Source organism: Choloepus didactylus, chromosome 16 (assembly GCF_015220235.1).
Source record: "Choloepus didactylus isolate mChoDid1 chromosome 16, mChoDid1.pri, whole genome shotgun sequence".
Classification (NCBI taxonomy): domain Eukaryota; kingdom Metazoa; phylum Chordata; class Mammalia; order Pilosa; family Megalonychidae; genus Choloepus; species Choloepus didactylus.
Genome location: NC_051322.1, coordinates 68,228,532 through 68,251,418, shown reverse-complemented (window position 1 = coordinate 68,251,418; position 22,887 = coordinate 68,228,532). Strand labels below are relative to the sequence as shown.

The 22,887-nt window shown below is 41.6% G+C and overlaps 1 protein-coding gene across 5 annotated transcripts in view; it reads right to left on the bottom strand.

Annotated features, from left to right (window-relative positions):
• PTPRM (protein tyrosine phosphatase receptor type M) overlaps positions 1-22,887 on the bottom strand; it is a 792,402-nt gene that overhangs the window by 85,720 nt on the left and 683,795 nt on the right. For all 5 annotated transcript variants that reach the window (XM_037806216.1, XM_037806217.1, XM_037806218.1 and 2 more), the window contains 2 exons: positions 19,071-19,158; positions 3,199-3,275 (listed from right to left, as the gene is read on the bottom strand). In XM_037806216.1, the coding sequence (XP_037662144.1) occupies positions 3,199-3,275; positions 19,071-19,158 (165 nt within the window). The remainder of the gene's footprint in view (positions 1-3,198; positions 3,276-19,070; positions 19,159-22,887) is intronic.

Here is a 22,887-nt window from a genome sequence, read left to right as displayed (position 1 = left end):
AGAATATCATCACAGACTTTAGTGTCTCCACTTCTGTGCCCTGAGATTACCCAAATTACTGTGCCCAAAGTTAGCTGGAAAATGGAATAAAGAATCTTGGAGAGGAAATCCAGGTTTCTCAAACAACTTAGATGTGTGAAGGCTAGAGTTTTTGCTCAAAAAAAAACAAGTCAACACAAATGAACAACAAAACCAACACAACCTTTCATACAGCTGATCTGAAATACATCTGAAATAACAGAATCTTGAGCAGTACTAATTAGAATTATTTAGAGCAGCACACATTTCTTGCTAGCTGCTAAGTCCCCAAAGGGGAGGAACTTTGGCTGGCTTACTTGCTCTGTATGTCCTTCTGTGCCTAGAAAGATGCTAACAGAGAGGACGAAATTCTTTGATAAACTGAATTTGTCCTAATAGTCCATGGAAGACCTCTATGTTGCTGAATATCATGGTTATTTCTGGGTTCTCATCTACCTAACCCAACAGCAGCACAAATACAGTTAATCCCCTTGAAATACTTTCTTCCCTTGGCTTCCAGGACATGACACTTGCTGGTTGCTTCCCTTCTCAATCCCTGGCCACTCCTTCTCGGTTTCCTTGTTGGTTCCTCCAGGTGCCTTTCCCCTGCACCTCAATGTGTGAATGCTCAGTTCTTGGACTAATTTCTCCATCTACAGTCACTCTCTTGGTGATCCCATCTAATCTTAGGGCTTCAAATAGCATCTGTAGCTGATGAAGCCTGTAATTTAATTTCCAGCTCAGATCTTTGCCCTGGAATGTAGATATGATATCAGTAGCCTACTCAACACCTCCAAAGGGATGTCTAATATATATTTACAACTTTGCATGTCCGAAACTGCACTCCCATCCCTGCCCTGCTCCCACCCAAATCTGTTACCCGCACAGTCTCCTTCTCAACCACAGCAACTCTACCTCTTGAATGCATCCTCAACTCCTCTCTTGCTCCTGCACCCCAGATCCAGTATGTGCAAAGTCCATTGGCTCTGTCTTCAAGATCTACCCAGAATCCTACCATCTCTCACCACCTCCACTGCTACCTCCTTGGGCCAAGCCACCACCATCTCTATGCTTGCTTCCATAGCCATCTAACAAATCTCCTTCAGCTACTCTCGCCCACCTACAGTGGCCTCTCCTCCAACAGCCAGATCATGCCACTCCTCTGCTTGAAATCCCTCTGACCTCCCATCTCACTCACAGGTAACTGTTCCCATTACCTGGCCCCAGAACCTCTCTGACCCCATCACCTCCAAGTCCACTGCAGCTCCCCCTTTGCACCAGGGCACCAACACTCACCTGCTGGCCTTTCCTCACATTTGCCAGATGTGCTCCACACCAAGGCTGTTCCTTAGTCTTTTATGCTCTTCCCTCAGGTATATAGTCTTTGCTCACATATTACCTTCTTAGGTCCAAAATTGCAATCCCCCACCAAACCTGGCACCCTTTACACTCCTGTATGATTTTATTTTTCTTCATAGGACAAACATACTAATTTTATACTATGCAGAATGACTTATTTATTTATTATCTGTTTTTCCAAATTAGAACATCTTTAGCTCCATAAGCAGAGAGATTTTTTTTTTTTTAGGCTTGATTTGTTCACAATTAAAACTCCAGCATCAAAACAGTAGTAACTAGCATATAATAGGTTTCTCAATAAGATTTCATTGACTAAATGAATGAAACAAGGAGCCCTGACTATTAACTCCTTTCTGTTACAATAAAATTAAAACTCATTATTCTGGTATTTTCCTACTTCAACATCTTTTTTTCACATGGTTTCCTCAAGGTGGAGTGTCTTCTCTCCTCTGTATCTCTGCTCTTTAAAGTTCTTTAAAGTTTAGTTCAATTCACCTCCTCTACAATGTCTAATATAATACTGCTACTCCATCAGTCAGTAAACTTCACCAATTAAGTGCTTCCTATTTCAGCATATGCCAAGTGCAGGGGATACAAAAATGGGTAGGAGATTGTCCCTGTTCTCAAGGACCTCACAAGTGTCGTAGGAGCTCGGGCTGCAGTGTCAACCTCCCCAAACAGGGTGTGTTCAAGTTGACCAGGACATAGGGGAGTGGAAGCAGACATTGTTTCTTATTTCATTTTCTAAATTGTGAAGCCTTGAGAGATGGTAATGGGCTTCGAAATCTGAGTACTCCAATAAGACAGTCAGCAAATATTTGCTGAATGAAGGAATAAGTATAATGTACCTTAGGAAGAAAATGCTTTAATAAAAAATATCGAACCTCTGCTGGGTTTGATTTTGGCTCTCATCAAAATGATTTCAGGGGCTTTGTGTGATGAATGAGATATGTATTAGCTCCCTGTCCCCATCCCCCAATCTGTAACTAAAAATGTCAAACCTTTCTTTCCAATTGGCATGAAAAACAACATTCTGATAGTTCTTTTTCGATAGCTCTTTCCTAGATACTGTTACATTAGCTACCTTTAATAGAAGACAAATAACATTCAACTAAGAAAAGAAAATAATCTATATATATGGATAAAACCTGTGCATGAAAGTACTGATGGATCAAGAAAACGTATGATGGCAAATACAGAGTATTTCTGATTAACTGCAAAGGGACTGAAATCTGTCTAATGCAAATTTGGCCCTCGGAGGTAGCAGAAGATTTCCCTTGATTTTCAGTCTACTTATTTCATTCATTCTTTCAACTGAAAACATGCTGTCTCCTGAAACATTAAGTTAACATGATGCAGAATGAACAAAGCCCCAATCTTCAATAATTAAACAGCCTACATATTTAATGAAATGCCTTGCCTGCATTGGAAGTCCTGGTTAACAGCTGCAGACTATTTTGAAGGCAACTTAAAAGTGCAGCGATGACAAGAGATTGCAAATCACTGTATTAGGAACTATAGAATTTTATCATTAATATGCAAACTTCTTTTTTAAGTGTCATAATCCAAGTTGTCGAAAAAAAACGGAAATAACATTTTCTTAGTCCATGTATGCATAGGAAGGCAAAGAAGCCTCAGAATGTTACAGAGAAATTCACAAACAAATAGGCTGGCTCGAGAAAAGGAGAGGCCACATCTGCATGTTTGATTCTGTGTGTTTGTTCCTGGTTTGGGCCCAATGTGTGTCCATCAATCAAACAGCAGACATGTGATCTGGTATGTGTGAGAACAGGGGAGTTACTGACAGTATCAAATACATACATCTATATAATTTCCATTGATATAGTCTGAGTCAGTGTCTCCTTCTATTGTCTGCAGCCTCACCCGGGAATGATCATCTGCAACAGAGAAGGACAAGGAAACAATTTGAAAACGTGAACACATAACATAGAGATTAACCACATCCAGGTTGGTTTAAAGATAAAGAAAGTGTTTTGCCTGGAACATACCAACTTTCCCCCAAAACACTTTTTGAATGAATGAAAAGAGAGCCTTTTGTTTTTTGAAAAAAAAATATGTTCTTTTAAAAATGATTTTTTTTTCTAAATTAATGTTCTTTGCAGCAGAAGGACCCTTCCTGCAAGTTAAAGCTTATTCCAAAAGTCAATATTTTGAGCAGAGAAAAGCACAGCTCCTCTGAAAGGGAATCACTTAAGGTTTTGATGTTGGGAGGTAGCAGAACTTCACATCCCCTGATCCTGACGTAGCAGGAGATCCTGCTTCTAAACTACTACCACTCTTTTCTGATCCTAACTTTACTCAACATTTCATTTAAGTGAGTGGGTGAAAAATTAAGGCCACAGTTTGAGGGAAAAGCAGAGAGTCCTGCAGTTACTACATTCTTTTTTTTTTTAAAGATTTTTACTGTAGTAACATATACACAACTCAAATTTTCCCATTTTAACCGCTTACAAATGTACAATTTAGTGGTAATATTTACATTCACAATATTGTGCTACCATCACCAAAATCTATTACTCCAAGTGTTTCATCACCTCAAACAGAAATTTTGCACCCATTAAGCAACAACTCCCTCTTCCCCTCCCTTACCTCCGACCTCTGGTGACTACTGTTTGTTTCTATGAAATTTGTTTGTTTTATGTATTTCACACAAATGAAGTCATACAATATTTGTCTTTTTGTGCTTGGTTTATATCACTTAACCTGATGTCTTCAAGGTTCATTCAGGTTGTAGCATGCCTCAGAACTTCATTTCTTTTTGCAGTTGAATAATATTCCATTGCATGGATATACCACAGTTGTTTATCTCCTCCCTTGTTGAGGCACACTTGGGTTGCTTCCACCTTTTGGCTGTTGTGAAAAATTCTGCATCTGAACCCTGATCAGTGGACAAAGTATTGGCTTTGTCTGTGAAACAGACAAGAACTGTTCTTGACTGTAAATGCTAATGTTTGAAAATCAAAATTTCATGTTGTTCCTAAGCTTGTTGGATAAATGTTTGTTTTCCACAGGAAATCTGGGTCGGTTTTCTAACCTTTCCCTCTAGTGGGGTTTTTCACTGCATTTCACAGTGGATAGTTGTATTATTTCGTATAATGCCTTACAGTTAGTTGGGGCTTGACAAGTCTACTTAGAACATGGAGACAAGTGAGAATCTGGTGCAGTGGTTGTGTGTGTCAGGCTGTGGAGGCTGACACCCCTGCTCTGCCTTGTGCGTTTTGGAGCAAGTTATTCAAACTCTCTGGGCTTTGGTTTCCTTATCTGGAAAATGGAGATAAACAGTGCCTACCTCATGGGATTATGGCAAACATTAAAATCATACACACAAAGAGACTAGAAAACAGCCTGGGGCCTCACAAGCAAGATTAATGCTAGTTATTAATATTGCCATGTGCTGTGTACTAGTCACCCACACTTTTTTTTTTTTTTATAGTTGATCTCCAAACAGATGATAGAACCCCAGAAATGGACCCACATGCATTCAGACATTTCCCCGTGATGATCTGCTTTAAGAACTAGTTCCCTAGAACACATTTTGCTTAAAGCCAGTGGCTCCTTGTACATGTTTGCGCATGTAGTAGCTGTCGGGGTCCCAGGTATGTGTGGGTTGCTCTGGTGCTTGGATCATTTGGGGGAGCCAGTGCATACACATGGCAAGCTCATGGAGCAGGACGATCTGGTTCCACCGAGCGAGGGATGGTACAGTGGAGTGGAACCCCAGCCTTCCACACGCATCAGACTCCTAATCTGCTGCTCCCAAAGGGAGAAGAGGTTTGCCTTCCTGTTGGCACTTGGACTTTTCCTGGACAGCTTTTTAAAAGGCAGGCTCTACCTTAAGAACCTTCCCAATCTTTAGAAGCAGGGTTGGCTTAAGGATACATTATACATCCTTGTCCGAGTCCCTCTCTTCCACTTGATTTCTCTTAGAAATTCAGAAGGAGTGCCACGCATTCCCTGTGATATACCCCACTTAAGTTTCTCAAACTGTTCCGTAACGTTCCCTTTAGAGCGTCAATCTCTGTCAGGACTGCACTCTCATTTCCCATAAACAGAGCCTTTGAAATAAAGAGTTTCCCAACATCTCTTGCAGTTAAGTTGGCTACCAACAAAAATAAAATTTAACTTTGCTGTTATGTCTCCAGATTTAACTGCTCTTACTCTGGTCATAATAGAGAAAACTCATAAGACATATGTAGACTGTGATTTCCAAAGTACACTGAGACTGTTTTCATTTGTTTTTATATGCATGGTAGTATCTTTTTTCTCTTTTTATAGTTGATGTGACTAGATTATAACCTCCTGTAGTCAAAGTCCACACTTGTATAAATTTTCGTCTCTCTGGGCACACTGTTCACCAAGGCACAGCACACCTGCAGAGGGCGCCGTGCACAGCAGAGTCTGCACTGCCATATGCAATGCCCTGTCTCTCACACAGCAAGAGGGCAAAAGTATTTAACTCGTCATCACGCTAATGAAGGGACAGCGGGTCCAAGGTCATCCAAGATGTCCGGACTGTTTCCATATATTTCTTACAAGTTTTGTTTCAATACTAGCTTGTTGAATGTCCTAATAGTGAGCTGTTTCACCTTCTAGAAATCTCTCATACTACCTATTCCTGCCCTTCCCTAACTGTCCAAATTTCACCTGCTTTTCAAGGTCCAACTCAAATGGTCCCTCCTCAAGCTTGTCTTCTCATTCATTCAATCATTTATTTATTTACCTATTTTTTTTTGAGTCCCTCTTATGTGCCAAGCACTTTGCTGAGTGTTGGGGAGATATAGTGGTGCAAAAGTTAGGTATAAGGTCCTTGAGTTCATGGGACTTGGCAATAGAAAAGACATTAAATATGTAATTTCATAAATAATGATTTAAACGCAATTTTGGTTAAGTGCTAAGTTAGAAAGGTATTGAGAGCTAGGATTACATGGTCTGGGACCTGACCTAGTCTGAGGGTCAGTGAAGGTCTCCCTAATAAAGAGACATTTAGATGGAGACCACGGAGTCAGAAAGTCAGGAGGGGTGGGTGAAGAGGAGAGAGTCCCTACCCTCTACTTCTGGGAACAGGCCACAAGGTTGGAAGGATCTAGTACATTCAGAAACTGAAAGGAGGCCAGGATCGGGGGCATGCAGAGAGTTGTTGAGGAGAAGGGAAATGGGACCACAGAGGAAGGACCGGATCATGAAGGGTCCTTATCCTAAGCACAATGGGATGTCCCAGAAGCACTTTAAACAGGGGAGGGACAAGCCTCCTTCAAAGGTTCCTCCAGTTGTTGGTGAGGGTGGACAGGAAGGGATCTGGAGTGGAGTGAGTGGTCAGTTGGAACACTACTGCTGCGGCCTTGAAGAGAGCTGGTATAGCTTGGTGGACCCACCTAAAGGATATTTAGGAGGTAGGACTCACCAGAACGATAACTCCATTTGACATGGATGAGAAGGAGGTGTCGTGGATGACTTTTAGGGTTCTGGCAGGAGAAGCAGAATAGAGGATGGTGCCATTCACTGAAGTGGGGAAAATAGAAGCAGCAGCTTGGGGAGGTGGTGGACCATGAGGGGAGTGTGTTGGACATTTTTAGCTTGAGGTGTTTGTGACCTAAGTAGAGTTACAAAGTTGGTGGTGGGGTATGAGTTTTCCTTCCTTAAGTTTCAACAGTTCTTTGTTCTTACTTCTTGCTGCCTTTATCTGCCGTTACCTAGGTGCATCTCATTTTTCTTATAGATAAAAGCTACTTAAGGATAGGAGCTGTATCTTACATACAGCGTTACCCACTGAATGAATGCTTCTGTAGACTATAATTAAAACATATTTGTTATATTTAAGAAAAAGTGAAATGAGTCCAACTCACAATGAGATAACACCAAATATCCACGAGAAAGACAAACATTCAGAAGTCTGATAATTCTAAGTGTGGGCAAGGATGGGGAGCAACACGAATTCTCCTATGCAGCTGGTGAAAGTGAAAATTGCCCGAGTGCAATCACTTGGGCAAGCGATTTGCCATTACCTAGTAAGGCTGAAGATTTCCAGGCTGGATGATGCAGCTGTAGGGAAATGGGTGCTTGGTGCATCTTGATATTTAAACAGGACTGCACAGCAGTATTGTTTACAATTGACAAAACTGCCAACAGTCCAAATGTCAACCATTGAAGGGAGCTATAAATTGTGTTATATTAATAAAGTAGAATACCATGTAGTAATGAAAATGAACAAGCTACAGCTACACACAACGACCTAAATGAATAATGTAAACATAACTTTGAACAAAAAGAAGAAGTACACAGAAGAATATATGCCAGTGTTGTCCAACAGAATGTTCTGCACTGATGGAAATGTCCCATCTCTGCAGTCTCCAATGCAGGAGCCTCTAGCCACTTACAGTTATTGAGCATATAATTGGCTAGTGTGACTAAAGAACTGCATTTTAGAATTTATTTAATTGTAATTAATTTAAATTTAAATAGCTACATGGAGCTATGAGCAACTATATTGTATAATAGATGCAAGTTAAATCACTTCAGTCATAGAAAGTTCAGCAACAGGCAAAAGGTAACTATATATATATATATATATATATATATATATATATATATATATATATATATATATCTCCTCTGTCCAATATAGTAGCTGCTAGCATGCATGGGTACTGAGCACAAGAAACGTGGTTAGTCCTAAGTGGGATGTGCTATCAATGTAACGTACACACACAATTCTAGAAGACTAAGTATGACAAAAAGTGTAAAATATCTCATTAATGATTATTTCATATTGATTAGATGTTTAAAACGTTAATATTTAGGACATACTGGGCTAAATAAATTATTAAAATTAAGCTCTCATTTCTTTTTCTGTTATTGAATATGTTTATCAGACAATGTAAAATTACATGTGTGGCTTGCACTTGGAGCTCGTGTGTTGTTTCTATCGGACTGGGCTGCTAGGGGATATATAGAACAGTAAAGGCATGCACAAAAATGATTATTCCAAGAGGCCTGGTAGACGCTGTCTCGATGGAAGGAGGAACAAGGTGTGCTCAAGAAGAGGTATGGTGGGGCTTTCTGGGGTGCTTGCAACTGTCTAGTTTTAGAGTTAGTTGGTGGCTTTATTGGTATCTGCTTTACAATAATCTATTAAACTGTGTATGGGTGCTTTATGCACTTTTCTGAACATATATTCTATATCATAATTTAAAATTTCAAAACAAGGAGTCCAATTTCTCTATTCCTCTCTTGCATGGTACCACCCTGTATACATCATGAACTGTCATCCTTTTGTACTGTCATCCTGGACATCTTGGGAAACGGTACTTTCACACACAGGAAGGGCCCTTCACAAATGTTGTCTTAGAGCTCTTTGGGGTTCCTTTGCTGGGCAGAGTCTCCTGCGATGGGCTGGATCCCTTTCTCCGATGAACTGTCAGTGGCGGCAGCGATGCTCACACTTGGTATCAGCAGACAACTGCCATATTAGTAATGTGTACTCAGTACAGAGTACTTCTTTCAGAGATAAAATATGTTGGGAATATTGACAAGTAAATTTATCTTAAGACAAGGATAGCTATCTATTTATTGGTTGATCAATCAATCAATTGCTAGGGCTCTCTGTATTTTTTTTAGCAGTTACTATGGGTTACAAATCTAGGAGTCCAACTGTAGAGGAGAACATAGGAACAGGTGTTTTTCCCAAAGAGGGCTAGCTGACGACGACCTTATTAATTGTGACGGTAATGGGCCAGCGCTCACCAAGTAACCCCTCTGGGCTTTCCTAAACAGGGATAAAACAAAGAGGAAAGTTTCACTCCATCGAGTCAGTGAAAGTAAAGGTGACAGAAGTAAAATGATCTGCCCGTCCAGCCACAGAGCCTACACTAAAACGCTGCTTGGACAGCTGAGAATGACTCAGGGATAGAAACTGCAGAAGCTTGGGTGCCCTCTTAAATCAAGCTTTCTGTTGGCCATGCAAATAATAAATATAGACAGTGGAGGACAAATAAATCAGTCTATGGAGGCTAAACACCATATTTTCTTGAGAGCTCATTCACCTTGAATCAGATGACAATTAAGAAGACTTAATATACACCGACCATTTTTAAGGAAAACTCTTGGGCTAAATAGTATCAAAGTACTATTTAGAAAATGCCCACAGGACATTTCTTGCATGTGACAAAAATGGGAGTCACTCAGGCTAAAGACCCAAAATCATGCCAGCTATCCACTGACTGAGCCCCTGTTCTGCCAGTTTGCTCTGAAGTCCAGCCAGCTTGGAAGAGGGCCTGTTCTGAGTGCCAGGGGCTAGCCACGTGGGTTGAAAGGAGGAGGAGGTTTGGAGAGCTTAACTACATAGGTATAAAAGTATGAAAAATGCAGTGGGATTTGGTGTTAACAATAGAGCAACTAGTGAGCTTGGCAGCCATAAGGTCAAGACTGTGACATACTGCAGAATGAAAAAGGGCAGGTTACAAAGCAGCAAGTCTAGTAAGAATCCATTTACATAAAATTGCATGATACATTTGCATATTGTGTAAGTCTGCCTGCTGGGATAACTAGAAGGGTGTGGTTTATGCTGGGTGGTAAAATTTGGAGTGATTTTTATTTTTATTTCTCAGTTTGTGTATTATTTCAGTTGCATAGATGGTTAATACTGTATTTGTAATCAGAAAGAAAGCAATAAGTCTACTTTCATTAAAAAATAAGGTCAACAAGCCTTTGGCACAGAAGAAAAAGATTGGAAGGAAAAAGAAAAAAATATTAGCAGGGTTTGAATTTGGAGGTGAGGTTCTGGGCAATTTTTCCAAGTTTTCTTTCTTTTTAAAACTTTTCTTTAATGTGTATGACTTGCTTTTATAATTGGGAAAAAAAACACCACTTATTTAGATATAGATGACTGGAATATGAGAGAAATCCAACTAATGTTTATATTATAATCTCAACTCAATGTTACCCCATCAGGAAATGAAACAAACTGCCACTTTGGGAAACTCAATTTGCATGAAAGATTGGTTGATATTCCTGATTTCCTTCAGAAAAGTTTTGCTACATGAAATAGGGCAAAAATGATATTTTTTGCATGAGAAATAGGCACATAAAGCCTGAGCTGTAACAAAACACTGTTTACCCCTGAAAGATTTCAATTGACAAGCACTTTTCTCCGTGTACGTGCTAGAGGTAGGCTAATGAGAGAGTGTAAAGCACGTCTCTATGCTCTACTTCAAGTTCCTACAACATGCTACTTATGCCCTCTCCACCAGGAAACATTATGCACAGAATACCTCCAAGTAGCTTATTTTAACACTTTCATATTAAACATAATGGATATTGGTAATAGCCTTGCAATTTTTACTCGTGTGCGATTAGATATTCCTACAACAGCAGAAAAGGCATATGTAATTGATAATCTTTCACCTCTAACCAATTCTCTCTCTCTGCTAAATACTCATGACACATCTAAGGTAACTGAACCCACAATGATCTAAGTAACAATTTGCCCCCCAAGAGAAGACTCAAAATTAATTTTAATTATGACTGATTATTACAACTTGTGGCTCTCATCCTCCTGTAGTTACCTTCTTGCCAAGGATTGTTACAGCATTGTGCTGCTACTTGTTTCAAAGTACAAGATGCAGAACCAGTGGACCCAACCAGGAAGGAGTGCTTGGCTTCCCAACCCTGTGTGGCCTCTTTTTGTGCCCAGTGTCCCTGCTCGTTTCCATCTGGGGCCTCTGGCTGAGCCATTCAGTTTATGATTAAGAAGCAGACAAGCAACCCCTAGGTTTAATGGTCAGTGGCTCCACTCCAAAGCTTTATTGTGGTTGGTTTCATGTGTAGTTAACTTAGTCTTGCCTTGTTTCTGACTCTTTTTTACCTAGATCCTTTGTCAGAGATGCTTGTTCTTTATTCTTCAGAATCCTGGCAGGGACCGCTGACTCTTTACTTTTCCTGATTATTCTGGATTTCACCCCTTACCTTCATAAACGTATTGTGTCAATCTGTTTCTTCCTTACTCTTGTCCAACTGAATTTTAACCCCTTGACCTCTCCCTACAAGTCTATTCTCACTGAACTAAACTCCCATTCCCTCCCTCCCCACTGCCCTGGCCTGTTCCACCTAAGCCTGATAATGACAGTAGATGTCTCAGAAACTGACACTGTTGGAGCTCCTCAATGAGCAGAGAAAAGCACATACTGTAAATCAAAATCCTGGAAAAGTGAAGCCTTCGTCATTGACCATCAAGACTGGGCTATGACTGGGTCAGGGCAAAGTTTTCACTCTCCTTTCAGTTCCCTCACAATTAACCAGGAAAATGGGGTAGGAGAGCATGGGTAACTCCAGTCAAGACTAAAATCAAACTTAAAGTTGTCTCTACTCTCATGTTTTCACCCTTACTCCCCCCACCCACTCCATTCATAGCAGCTCTTGTTAGTTTCATTCATTACCATGTTGTTACATCAGTCTTCCTTGTACTGGATCTTTCAACAGGACACCATTGTCGCCCTCTTTTCTCCATGGTGCAAGGCTCCTTAGTACTGGATGAGCAGTTTGATCTTGTACCATTTGCAGGTGCATTTCCCACTAGCAGAGCCTCTCTAGGCTTGCTCCTGGGTTTTCCATGCCTTCTCTGGTCTTCTCACAGATAATCTCATCACACCAATGGCTTCAGTCACCAGTGATATGCCCATGACACACGAATTTATCTGCACTCTCACATTCCTCTTTTAGGTTCCAGATTAGCCTATAAAATTGCCTCCCTGACACCTCACTTGAATAGTTCAAAGGCATCTCATTATGTCCCGGAACCAAACTCATAATCTTTTCCTGCTATTGCCAACTACCTGCTCACCAGCCAGCTCCTCTCCAAATCCTTCTGGGTAGCTCCTCTCCAATCTGGTTCCCTTCCAGAGTTAGCCATTTGATAAATGGCCCATCCTTCCATCTTTCTATCCTTCCTACTGTCCATCCATCCATCCATCCATCCATCCATCCATCTTCCTGCAAGTCTGAAATACAGCAGTCATCTCTGACTCCTTGGTCTTCCCCATCCCCACATTCTATCCATCTTCCGTTTGATCAATCACTTCTCTTGGATCCATCTACTTTTCTTCTGCTGGTTCACATTATTATATTTCTCACATGGACTGACTCTCTTAACTAGTATCCCCTTCCAATCCATTTTCTACTCTGCAGCCAGATTAAATTTTCCAAATGCAGAAGCCCTATGCTTTAATGATGCTTCTCTTGCTTTTATAATAAAGACTAATACCCTTCCTTGGCCCTAAAAGGCCCTGTAAGTCTGGTCCCCATGGCCCCCTTCTCTAGGCTAACAGCCTCCTCTCCCTCCCGTCAGCTTTAGCCACAGCCTTCCTTCAGTTCCTCAAACCTTCTCGAGGCAGGGTAGGTTCCAGTGTATCCTGCCTGCATTGCCCTCCTGCTCTTTCCCGATTATTCCGGTGTCTTCCATTTCACATCCCCAGGGATGCCTTCCCAAACCTCCTGAAAAGGGCACTCCCGTATTACGAGTTCTCACAGTGCCAGCTACTTCTGCTCTGTGGGCCACAGTTTTTATTTCATTGATGTGTGTCATCCGATATCTCTGCTACATAAGCTTCATGAAGGTGCTGTCCCCCAGTGTCTCCCCAGGTCCCAACTCTCCCCTTGCTTCCCTGCTCCAGTGGCCCCGGCCTCCCTGCTATTCCTTGGATCCCCCGAGGCAGGCACCCTGCAGCCCCCTGCCTCTATCTGGACCCGTCTCCATCCCTCACCCACTTCAAGTCTGGCCTTGAACCTCAGCCTCTCAGAGCAGCCTTCCAACCCACTGTCACTGTCTCCCTTCCCTGCTTTGTTTCCTCTGCTACATGAATCGCTCCCTAACTTACTCAATTTACTCACGATTTTTTCTTTCTCCCCCACAAGAATATGAAGCAAAGAATCTTGTCAGTTTTGTTCCCTGCTCTAACCCTGGCACCTAGCAAAGCGCTGGGCCTATAACAGGCACTCAAGAAACATCTGTTGAAAGAATTACTTCAATTTGGCATGGTGCATGGCACATAACAGATCAAGACTTATTTGTCAAATGATGGAAAAAGGTGGGGGGTCGGGATTGGGGGCTGGACCCTTTATCTACAGATTCTGGCTCTTTATCCTCAATTGCCAGCCCACCAGGTCAGCTCCACTGGGGCTGCCTCTTTAGCTGGGAGATTTGGTGTCTGCCTTGAGCCCAGAGTTAATTATAACGAGGAACTGTGGAGGGTTTTTGGAAGGCGAAATTTGCCTGCATGGTGGTGGTAATGGTGGAGGGGGTTGAAGTTTATATTTGAGAAGGGCTAGCTCAGCAAATTTATTGTGTAAATAAGGGACAAATTTAACTTACTCAAGCGCTAAAGCCAATAAACAGTTTTAAAGCGGCATTAAAACCATTTTATATGCAAGCCCTGTTGTACAACAGTGAATGTGCTCATTACAAGCACTTCCCATGCTCTTTGAAAAGCACTAACAGAATCCCTAAGATATGTTGATTAACATCCCCAATCCCTCACCCTAGTTAGTGGCGTTATTGGTTATTGTGGAGGACTGGGCTCTACGAGAAAGACATCTCAGTAAGCGAAATTGACCTTTCTACAATTACACAATTTTTGTTCTGCAGTGTGGGGGTAGATGGTGATACTATTCTCTATGCCTATAAGCAAACAACCAATGTGGGTTCATCCGTTAGCATGATTTAGCTAAGTATTTTTTTCTCTTTTGTCTTGTCCAAATTCATCCATGATTCCAACAATACCTGAGTTAATTTTCATCACCCTAACCAAAGACTCCCGAACAGTCTCAGATGAAGCAGTTCCCAGATGCTGATCCTCAGGGGGCCATTCAGGACTGTGGGGCTTCCTCGGAATCAGCTGGGGAGTTCATGCAGGAAGCGGGTGCACCCTCAGGAAGCAGTGCTCTGGGCATGGACTGGTGCCTAGGGCAGCTCTGGTTTTAGTGCCAACTGCAGTGGTGTGGCATCTCCCCACAGATGGACTCAAACTCACCCTCTTTAGCTGGGGTGGATTCATAGTAATCTCATCTGGGGATTGGGATCCCCCATTTTGCAAGCATTAATTGCTTGGCAGGTGGTTGGAGAGCTTTGGATCAGAGACTATGCCAGCAGCGAGTCTTATATAGAATTATATAAATAGCTACAGGAATTTCTAGAGGGATTTTTAAGAACAATGGAAAACTAGGGAAATAGATAACAGAGATGTACAGGGAAAGGCTTGGGGTGTCACAGAAGGTGAGGAGGAGAATTAGGAGAGTGGGTGAGTTCTGGGCAGAGAAGTTCCTTTTGACACTGTCCCTGGAAAGATACAGAAACAATATAACCTAATAAAGAAACAGGGAAAGGGTGCCTTGAGTGGATGGATGGAGGGTAGGTGAAGACTAAGAAAATGCAGCCCCAGAGATCAAGGCTAAAGGTGACACCTAGAAATGAAGCTCAGGGTCACTGGTTACTGTCTATATGGTGCCAACAATTAGGGAGGCCAAGATGGCGCCTGCAACCCCCTCCCAGTTAATCTAAAGAAGAGTAATGAACATGGGAGTAATGAAGAAGAAACGAAGTGATTCTTTTCAGGCAACAGCAATCAATGCTGTTTAAAAGTACCATTTCATTTGACTTCCAAAAAGATGGTGGTCTCAGGAAATGGTGACATCGCCAAGGCCCATGACTTACTCAGGGTCACACAGCTAGCGGTGATGGGGCAAAGACTCCAAACTGCATCTTCTAACTCCAAACCCTATGCTTTATTTTGCCCAAAAAGTCTTTCCTGATTGGCCTACCCCTCTCTCCTTTGCCCCCTCCTACACTTTCACAAGAATTTCTCTACCAAGCATGTTTTCCGACATCTGTGGACTTGAGAATTCAGGTGTGTCCCAGTCTGGTCTTGCTCATAGATTGTAAATTTATGGGGGTGGGAGGCAGACTTAAACCTCTGCTGTCTCTTCCAAGATTGTGTTAGACACACAGCATTTGGGACGTGCATATTGGTTGATGGAATAATTGGTTCTAACTACAGGGCTTTGGGGGCTCAAGATGACCCTGGTGATGGTCCCGAGTAATAGAAATGGAAAGTTCTCTTCATAGGAGCTGTTCTCCATTAAACCAGGAGTCAGCATGCTACAGCCTGTGGGCTGATCTGGCCCCATCATCCAATTTCAAAAAATAAAGTTTTATTGGAACAGAGTCAGTTCCATCCATTTCCGTATATCTCTGGTTGCTTCTGTGCTACAATGGTAGAGCCGAGACCTTGAGCCCAGCCTGGCTGGCCTGTAAAGCCTAAAATATTTACCATCTAGACCTTTACAGAAGAAGTTCGCAGAACCCTGCACTACTGTGACAGTTGGGAGGGCAGCGTCCATTTATGTTTAATCATCTTCCTATAACAGAGCCTAGCATGACGTGGGTGATCGATAGCTTATGGGTCTATATAACCATATATCCTCTGTCCAGCTGCGAGAAGAAATAAGGTAGAGGAATGGCACCCAACTTTTCTGTGGAAACCAGTTGTTCAGCAAATAGCCAGAGGGGTCAAGAGGAGGCAAGGTGGGCAATAGCACTGTGAGGCTGAATAAGTGTAAAGGAGAGAATCCACTTGGAATGCCATGGCGAACCAGCCACCTTTCGATGAAAAGGAAGCAATCAATATGGGGTCATCCTTGTGTTTGCTTGGAGTTAGCTATGCCTCTACCTCAATCTATCAAACCCAAATTTTGTAAATAATTGAACCAGAGAATCATTTTTTTTTTCACATTAGAAAAGTCAATAACCTACTTATGTGATCACAGGGACATCACGTCATCTCATCTCTCTACACCTCAACTGAAAGAGGACAGCACTTAGTAACATCAAACTATTTTATATTGGTATAGAATTTGTGGTTTCCACATATCCTCATGAAAACGCATTATGGGTTTTGATTACAAAAAGGGTGGGAGATAGGTTAGGCCACGTTTATCTTTTGTTCTGCTTCTTGCCCCACTCCCCATCCCAAAGTGCTAGGCATGCTCTCCCGGCCTCCATCCTGCCCACCCTGGCCACTCCCTCAGACTCCAGAGGCTCTGCTGGCCACTGCCCTTCTCCACATCCATCACATTATTAAAAAGTCCTCTGACCACCCCTTCCCCTGAGAGCCCAGTCTGTGCTGGGTAACCATAATTGATAATAGGTCACCACTTAAATAAATTAGATGTCTTCCATGGAAAAAAAGAGAACTTCTGCAGAAGGTCCTTGACAGTGGCAGGTCCAGAATCTCTCTGTATTAACTATTTAGTCAGGGGCCAGCCTAGGGGCTAGAGGACTTACCTTGACACTACCATTCCTTTCTTGGTGTACTTGGGGTGGTTTGGGGAGAAGCAGAATGGGGAAGAGGGACCTGAACTCGTTCATCTGCCCCGTCTCTGACACTGGCCTGCAGACTTCAGGTGCCAGTGGTGAAAGCCACAGGCCAAGTAGCCAGCAGGTGAGGCCATCCAGGCAACTGCTGGGCAGCGGTTCCAGAAGCTGCTCTGGGCTGGAATCCCACTTCCACACCTTACTTACCTTGTAAGCTTTTTACCCTCTCTGTGCCTCAATTTCCTCACCAGTGTATAATCACGCCACTATGCCTTGGTGGTGTTACAAGTGGTCTATGAAGTCATCCATGTACAGTGTTGAGAATGGGTCTAGCCCATAGTGAGTGCTCAGTAAATGCTGGCTTTTAGAATCTTTTTCGTTAATCATTTAAAAAATATTTCTCAGCTGTCTACCAAATGAAGGTATTCAACCGTGCATGGCTGGGGAAGGAGCGGATGCGGTTACATTGGACGGAAGCTGGGTCTCAGCACAACCAAAGTCCAACTCCATGGCCTGGTGCCTTTGTTTCACCCAGGCTAAGGCCAGCGTGACATCAGGACAGCTTCAGGACAAAGGCCCAGGGACAACCCCTTCACACTTGTGTGAGAACTACTGTGAACTCCCCCCATTTAGCCCCCGTGAGCCCCCTTGGAGTATGTTCCAGAGCTGAAGGCCTCCTGAAAAGGAGCCTGCGAGCCATCAGGAGAAATCTGGATTTCCTTTTTCAGTGCAGAGCTCCATGGGGCTCCCAGGGAGGAGGAAGGATTTGGAAGGGTCTGTCTAGGCCAGCTAATTCTTCCCGTGACCACTGTCTGGGCAGAAATAATTTTCCCCTTCTCTGAGCCTCTCCAGCCTGGCCTGTGCCTTCTCATGGGAAAGAGCCATAGCCATCTATTTATCTGCTGGCTTGGCTCTGTCCTCCGCAGGCACAGCCTCGATCACTTTCGTGCTCAGTAAGTGTTGATGACTTCAACCGACATTATCGAATGGAGAACTAGATAAATACAGCAAGCACAAAAGCTGAAGCTGGCATCTGTAATCTGCAAATCCACAGCTTTGGCTTTATTAGGTACCTCAGCTGGGAGTTTCCATATTATATGTTAAGGTCCCAGATCGGCCACCCAGTCCCACCACCTTTTTTTAAAATAAAACACATTGTAGAACTGCACTGTCTAATGGAATAGCCACTAGTTTCATTCAGTATGTAAACGTATAATGACTAGGATTAAATAAAATTAAGAACTCAGTTCCTCATCCACTCAAGCCACACTTCAAGTGCTTGGCAGCCACACGTGTCTGGTCCTGGATAGCAAAGACTTAGGACATTTCTATAGTCACAGAAAATTCTACTGAGCTGCGCTGCTATAGAATCTGTACCATCGTCCTAAGAAATGTTAAGTCAGGGAAATAAAATTTAACTGCAAGTTCACAATCAATAAACCTCATCTACTGTTCCCGTGGAAGAGCCAACCCTTCCGAGTTTGTTCTCTCATAAGTCATCGGGCACGACGGGCCAGGTGTTTTCTAGGTCTAGCCTCATGCTTTGTTTTGCTTTTTAACTGACATACCATTACGGATGGTATTCATTCCGTAGGCTGCTAGAGCGTGCCTGGTACTCTCATGGCATAGTCACGTGTGACTTAACAGCGGTTTATTGCAGGGGATGGATGGCTTGAGCCGGGGAGAACCAGGCTCATCCATCTCCCAGGCATCTCAGCATCATTATGGCACATTAATGAGTTTGCCCAGATTTAAAAACCATCTTGGGCATTATGGATTGGTAACATTCATTTTCACGGGAACTGGGACTTGCCGAGATATAATTCCAGCTCTTTTGCTAATGAGTGTTGTGATATGGGGACCGTCATTTAACTTCCGAGTTTCAGTTCCCTGTCCTCAAAACGGGGCCGTTACTGACCCACCTCACCCACTGTCTGGAGGATTAATGAGTGAATGTCTGCGGCGACGGCGAGCTCCTTGCATTACGCAGGCAGAGCATTCTAATTTCTATCCGTTTTCATGGAGCAGCTGGGAAACATTATGACTCTCATGTTTACGTGTAAGATGCATGTATCTTCTCTGCATTTTAACATTACCTGTGTCACCCAATCCTTACATCTGAAAGTAAAACTAGCCCTAAAGCAAGGATGCAGTGAATGTAGTGGAGTGTGTTTAGATAGCTTTCTGTTTCTTTAGTCTGAGCATAACACCAGCTTTTTTTAGCAGGAGGAAGGCAGTGATTGCATGGTAAATGGTAAATTCTGACTGCAAACGGAAAGTCATACAACAACACGATCGCACTGCTGACACTTACACGCGATGATATTCCCGTATCTGTTCTTCATTCTGTTCTCATCCTTCTTAGCCGAGTCCCATGGTGCAGACTGCCCTTCAAAGAAGCTCTGGAAGGAAGAGAAAATGACAGTAAGAATTACAATTGGGTGCAGTAAACATGGGGAGCTTAACGATGGAGGATGCTCTTACAAAAGGTCAAGAAGGAAAGAACGCTCGTGGAAATGAGGTGAGGGCATACTGGGTGACTTTATAGCTTAAGTATTTCATTCAGCTTCTTCAAAACTGTTTTCCTTTAGTTAATATCCTACAAACATGGGATGAGGGCTGAAGAAGCGAATCCACAATTTTTCTGGAAAACCCAGTAAAAATCATCGAGTGTTCATTGCTTTCCTGCCTAAATATTTAATACCGAAAAATGTAACATTAATCTCAATCTTAATTATATTACCTCTTTTTCAGTATTCTTCCAGGAGATATATAAAGATATCCTTTTTCTTTCAAATTTCTAACTGAAAGAAGGTTATTTTTGGTTAAAACTGTGCAAGTAGTTAAGTCATACTTCGAGGCTGAAATCCTGTAATAAACCCTCCTCATTTTTAAAGGAGCTTATATGTCCATTTATTTAAGGATTTGGTATTATTATGCCCAGGGCCTTTAATCTTCATGTTATTAGTATATATAATATATTTTTTTCTTCTATTCAAGTTATAATGAAAGTATTCTCTGCTGTCAGTTGACAAATGAAAAAGAAAATCTGAAACATTTATTTCTACTTTAGTCCATATTACATTTTACCCTTTATGAGGTCAATTACAGAGGCAGGTTATGGGAAGGATGGTAGCAAGATGAACTTAGTTAACCAATTTCTTGTCTTTGCCACAGTTATTCTTATACTTTCTTGGCACAAACTGAGAGAGAAGAAGAGAAGAGAAGGAAGAAGATGCAAAGGTAGACCAGATGTATAAAAGCATATCCTGAATTGCTTTTGACCAGAGAAAGCCTCTTCTGCAACACATACCCTCTAAGAGGCCCCAGGAAGGCTTTCCAAGTTCTCCCTTTAGAACGGGAGCTCTTCTTTATTCCTCAAATCTCTAGCTCACCAATGGTGTGCAGCCATCTGGGCCATTTCAACCAATTACCAATATTCAGTGATTAGCCTGTGGTTCAACAGAACCTATTCCTTTCATGGGTTCAATTATTCCTTATTAGTTTAATTGAGCCTTAAATAACTACTTCAGGAGAATACAATTTCTCACTGACTCTACACACGTGCCCTCCGTGCCCCTGACCTGCCTGCACATCACCACAGCCCCTCAGTTGTGCCAGGCACGTCCTATTGTTCAAGTCTGTTTCTCCCAAAATGCAGGGGCTGTGTGTCTGCCATTCTGCTATGTCTCATGGTGGGAATCCAGTGATTAGTTACTGAATGAATAAATGATTGCAGGATTTGGGAAAAAGCATGTTTTGACTTTGCTCTCAAAATAAAGCTTTATTTCTATAGCTTAAGCGTGTAAGGGGTTCAACTCAGAAAACCTGAATATCCAGTTTGAAGAATTCATCATACCATGCTTTGCAAAGTCACATCTTTTTCATGACCTGCTGTGTTTTGATACTGCTGTTAGCATATAGCTCATCCCTCATCACAACTGGCTGGAAAAGAGCCCAATTCCCACCCTGTCCCACTCTCAGGCTTCAAATCTTGTTATCAGTATGTTTTCACAATGATGCAACAGGAGTAAATACTATTTTATGATATGCAAAAGTGAAGGGAGAACACTACAAACATAATTATGAATTTAATAACTCTTAGAGTTTTAAACTGCCTGTCTTAATTTAAACTACCTTAGTCATTATCTTGCTTGATATCTTATTAAAACAATTTTTAAATTATGTTTATCACTTTGAGAGCAGATGAGGATCAGATGGACTATAGCTATAGATATAGAAATTGATTCACCTATAAATTGCTACTTGAATGGTAAAATACTGTACAATACAGGGCATAAAAATAAATCATTTTCAGGTTATTAATAAATTAAGACAATAAAAATATTAGTAGTAAAAAACATTAGTTAATTGTATCTAGAGCAAGACTGTTATATGATCGGGGATTTATTCAAATGTAACTTCACTTCTGCTATAGAAAAGGCATTTAAAAGTAAGTTCACGCAAATTACAAAGAGTTAAAAGTAGAAGGGTACATGGGAAAAAGTGTACCTGTTTCTAACTATGGACTATAGTTAACGGCAATATCTTAATATTCTTTCATCAACTGTAACAAATGCACCACACCAATACTAAGAGTCAAAAACAGGAGGGATAAGGGTTTTTTGGGGTTTTCTTTTAAATTTTTCTTTTCTTTTTTTTTTTTTCAGTAATGGAAATATTCTAAAATTGATTGTGGTGATGAATGCACAAGTATTTGACGATACTACGAGCCACTGATTGTATACTTTGGATGGATTATATGGTGTATGAATGTATCTCAATAAAATTACATTAAATTAAGTTCAGGAATTTTAAAGCCATATACTCTTTTTCTGAATATTGTCTCTGTTGCTCTACGAATGATAAATATTTTACAGCTGAGTAATAACTATTATTTGACTTCCTTTATAACAATTTAATTCTACTTGGAGTTTGTCATGATTTAATTACCAATTTCATTTCTCTCTGCCTTTTCCACCCATCTAGAAGTTTGTAGGTTGTTAATTTTTGGAGGAAGATGGAAGAAGACACCTGATTTTTGGGGAGAACTTGTGGTCTTCCAGTTCACCCATGGCCACTAGTTGAGATAATCACAGGATGACAAGGAGATGTACCAATGATGGATTAGGGGAAGAGACAATCTCTTGTTCAACCAGTAAAAGGAAATGCTTCTAGATCACCTGCAGCAAAGCCACAACTGAGCCTTGAGATCCTCTTCCCCAATGACAGAGATGAGCTCCTGTGTTGTGCTATGTTGCAGCACAGCTGCGTTTCCTTAGCATTTGTAAAATCATAGGATTTCCATGGGTCCTTGCTTTTAAAAACAGTTATTTTGAGTTGATTGTTTTCAATTAACTGGTAATCAGGAAACAAACACAAATCAACAAGTGAAATAATAACCCATCTCCTTATATGTAAACACTACAATTCCCAAAATTTGTTCTTTGAAACAAAAACAAAACAAAACAAAAATATATCTGCTCCAAGAATAAGATTAGATGACGCATGACATCTGTAGACGTGTGTCATGGTCTCCTGACTCCATATACATATGGAGATAAGCCCTGCAGTTTCTGGAACATTTGGCTTCCAGTTATGTAGCCACAGTCCCAAGAATACATTTGTACGTTTGTATTCCTAAGCCCATTTGCCCTTATCCTTGGCTTGGAAAGTAAGCAATTTATCTATGGGGAGCCCAGGGAGAGAATGGAAGGAAGGGCTTTCCAGATCTGCTGCCTTGGCTTTTTAATCCTTTTGATATGGAGATTATCATTTTTTAAATGATTCCAAGGTAGGCTCAGTTTCAAATGTTATGGCTTTTTGTTACCATACACTTTCAAAATATCTGAGAAAATATTTACCTTAGATTTGATACTTCCTCTTATGCCCAAAGTAGGACAAAAGTCAATGGTTTAAATTTCTAGTTAGAAAATAAAACTTTGTCTATAGCAATTGAGCCACTGGGTACTCAGAAAAGCTGTAGCATGATACTGGCTCTTTCCTATCTGGAGTCCCTGGTTGCCTCCAGTTTGGAAATTCTCAGAGCAGGAATAAGAGGGGCTGGAAGAGCCAGCATCAGTGCTGGAGAATCCTGTTTTATCTTTCGTTTCTTAACAAGGCCCAGCACA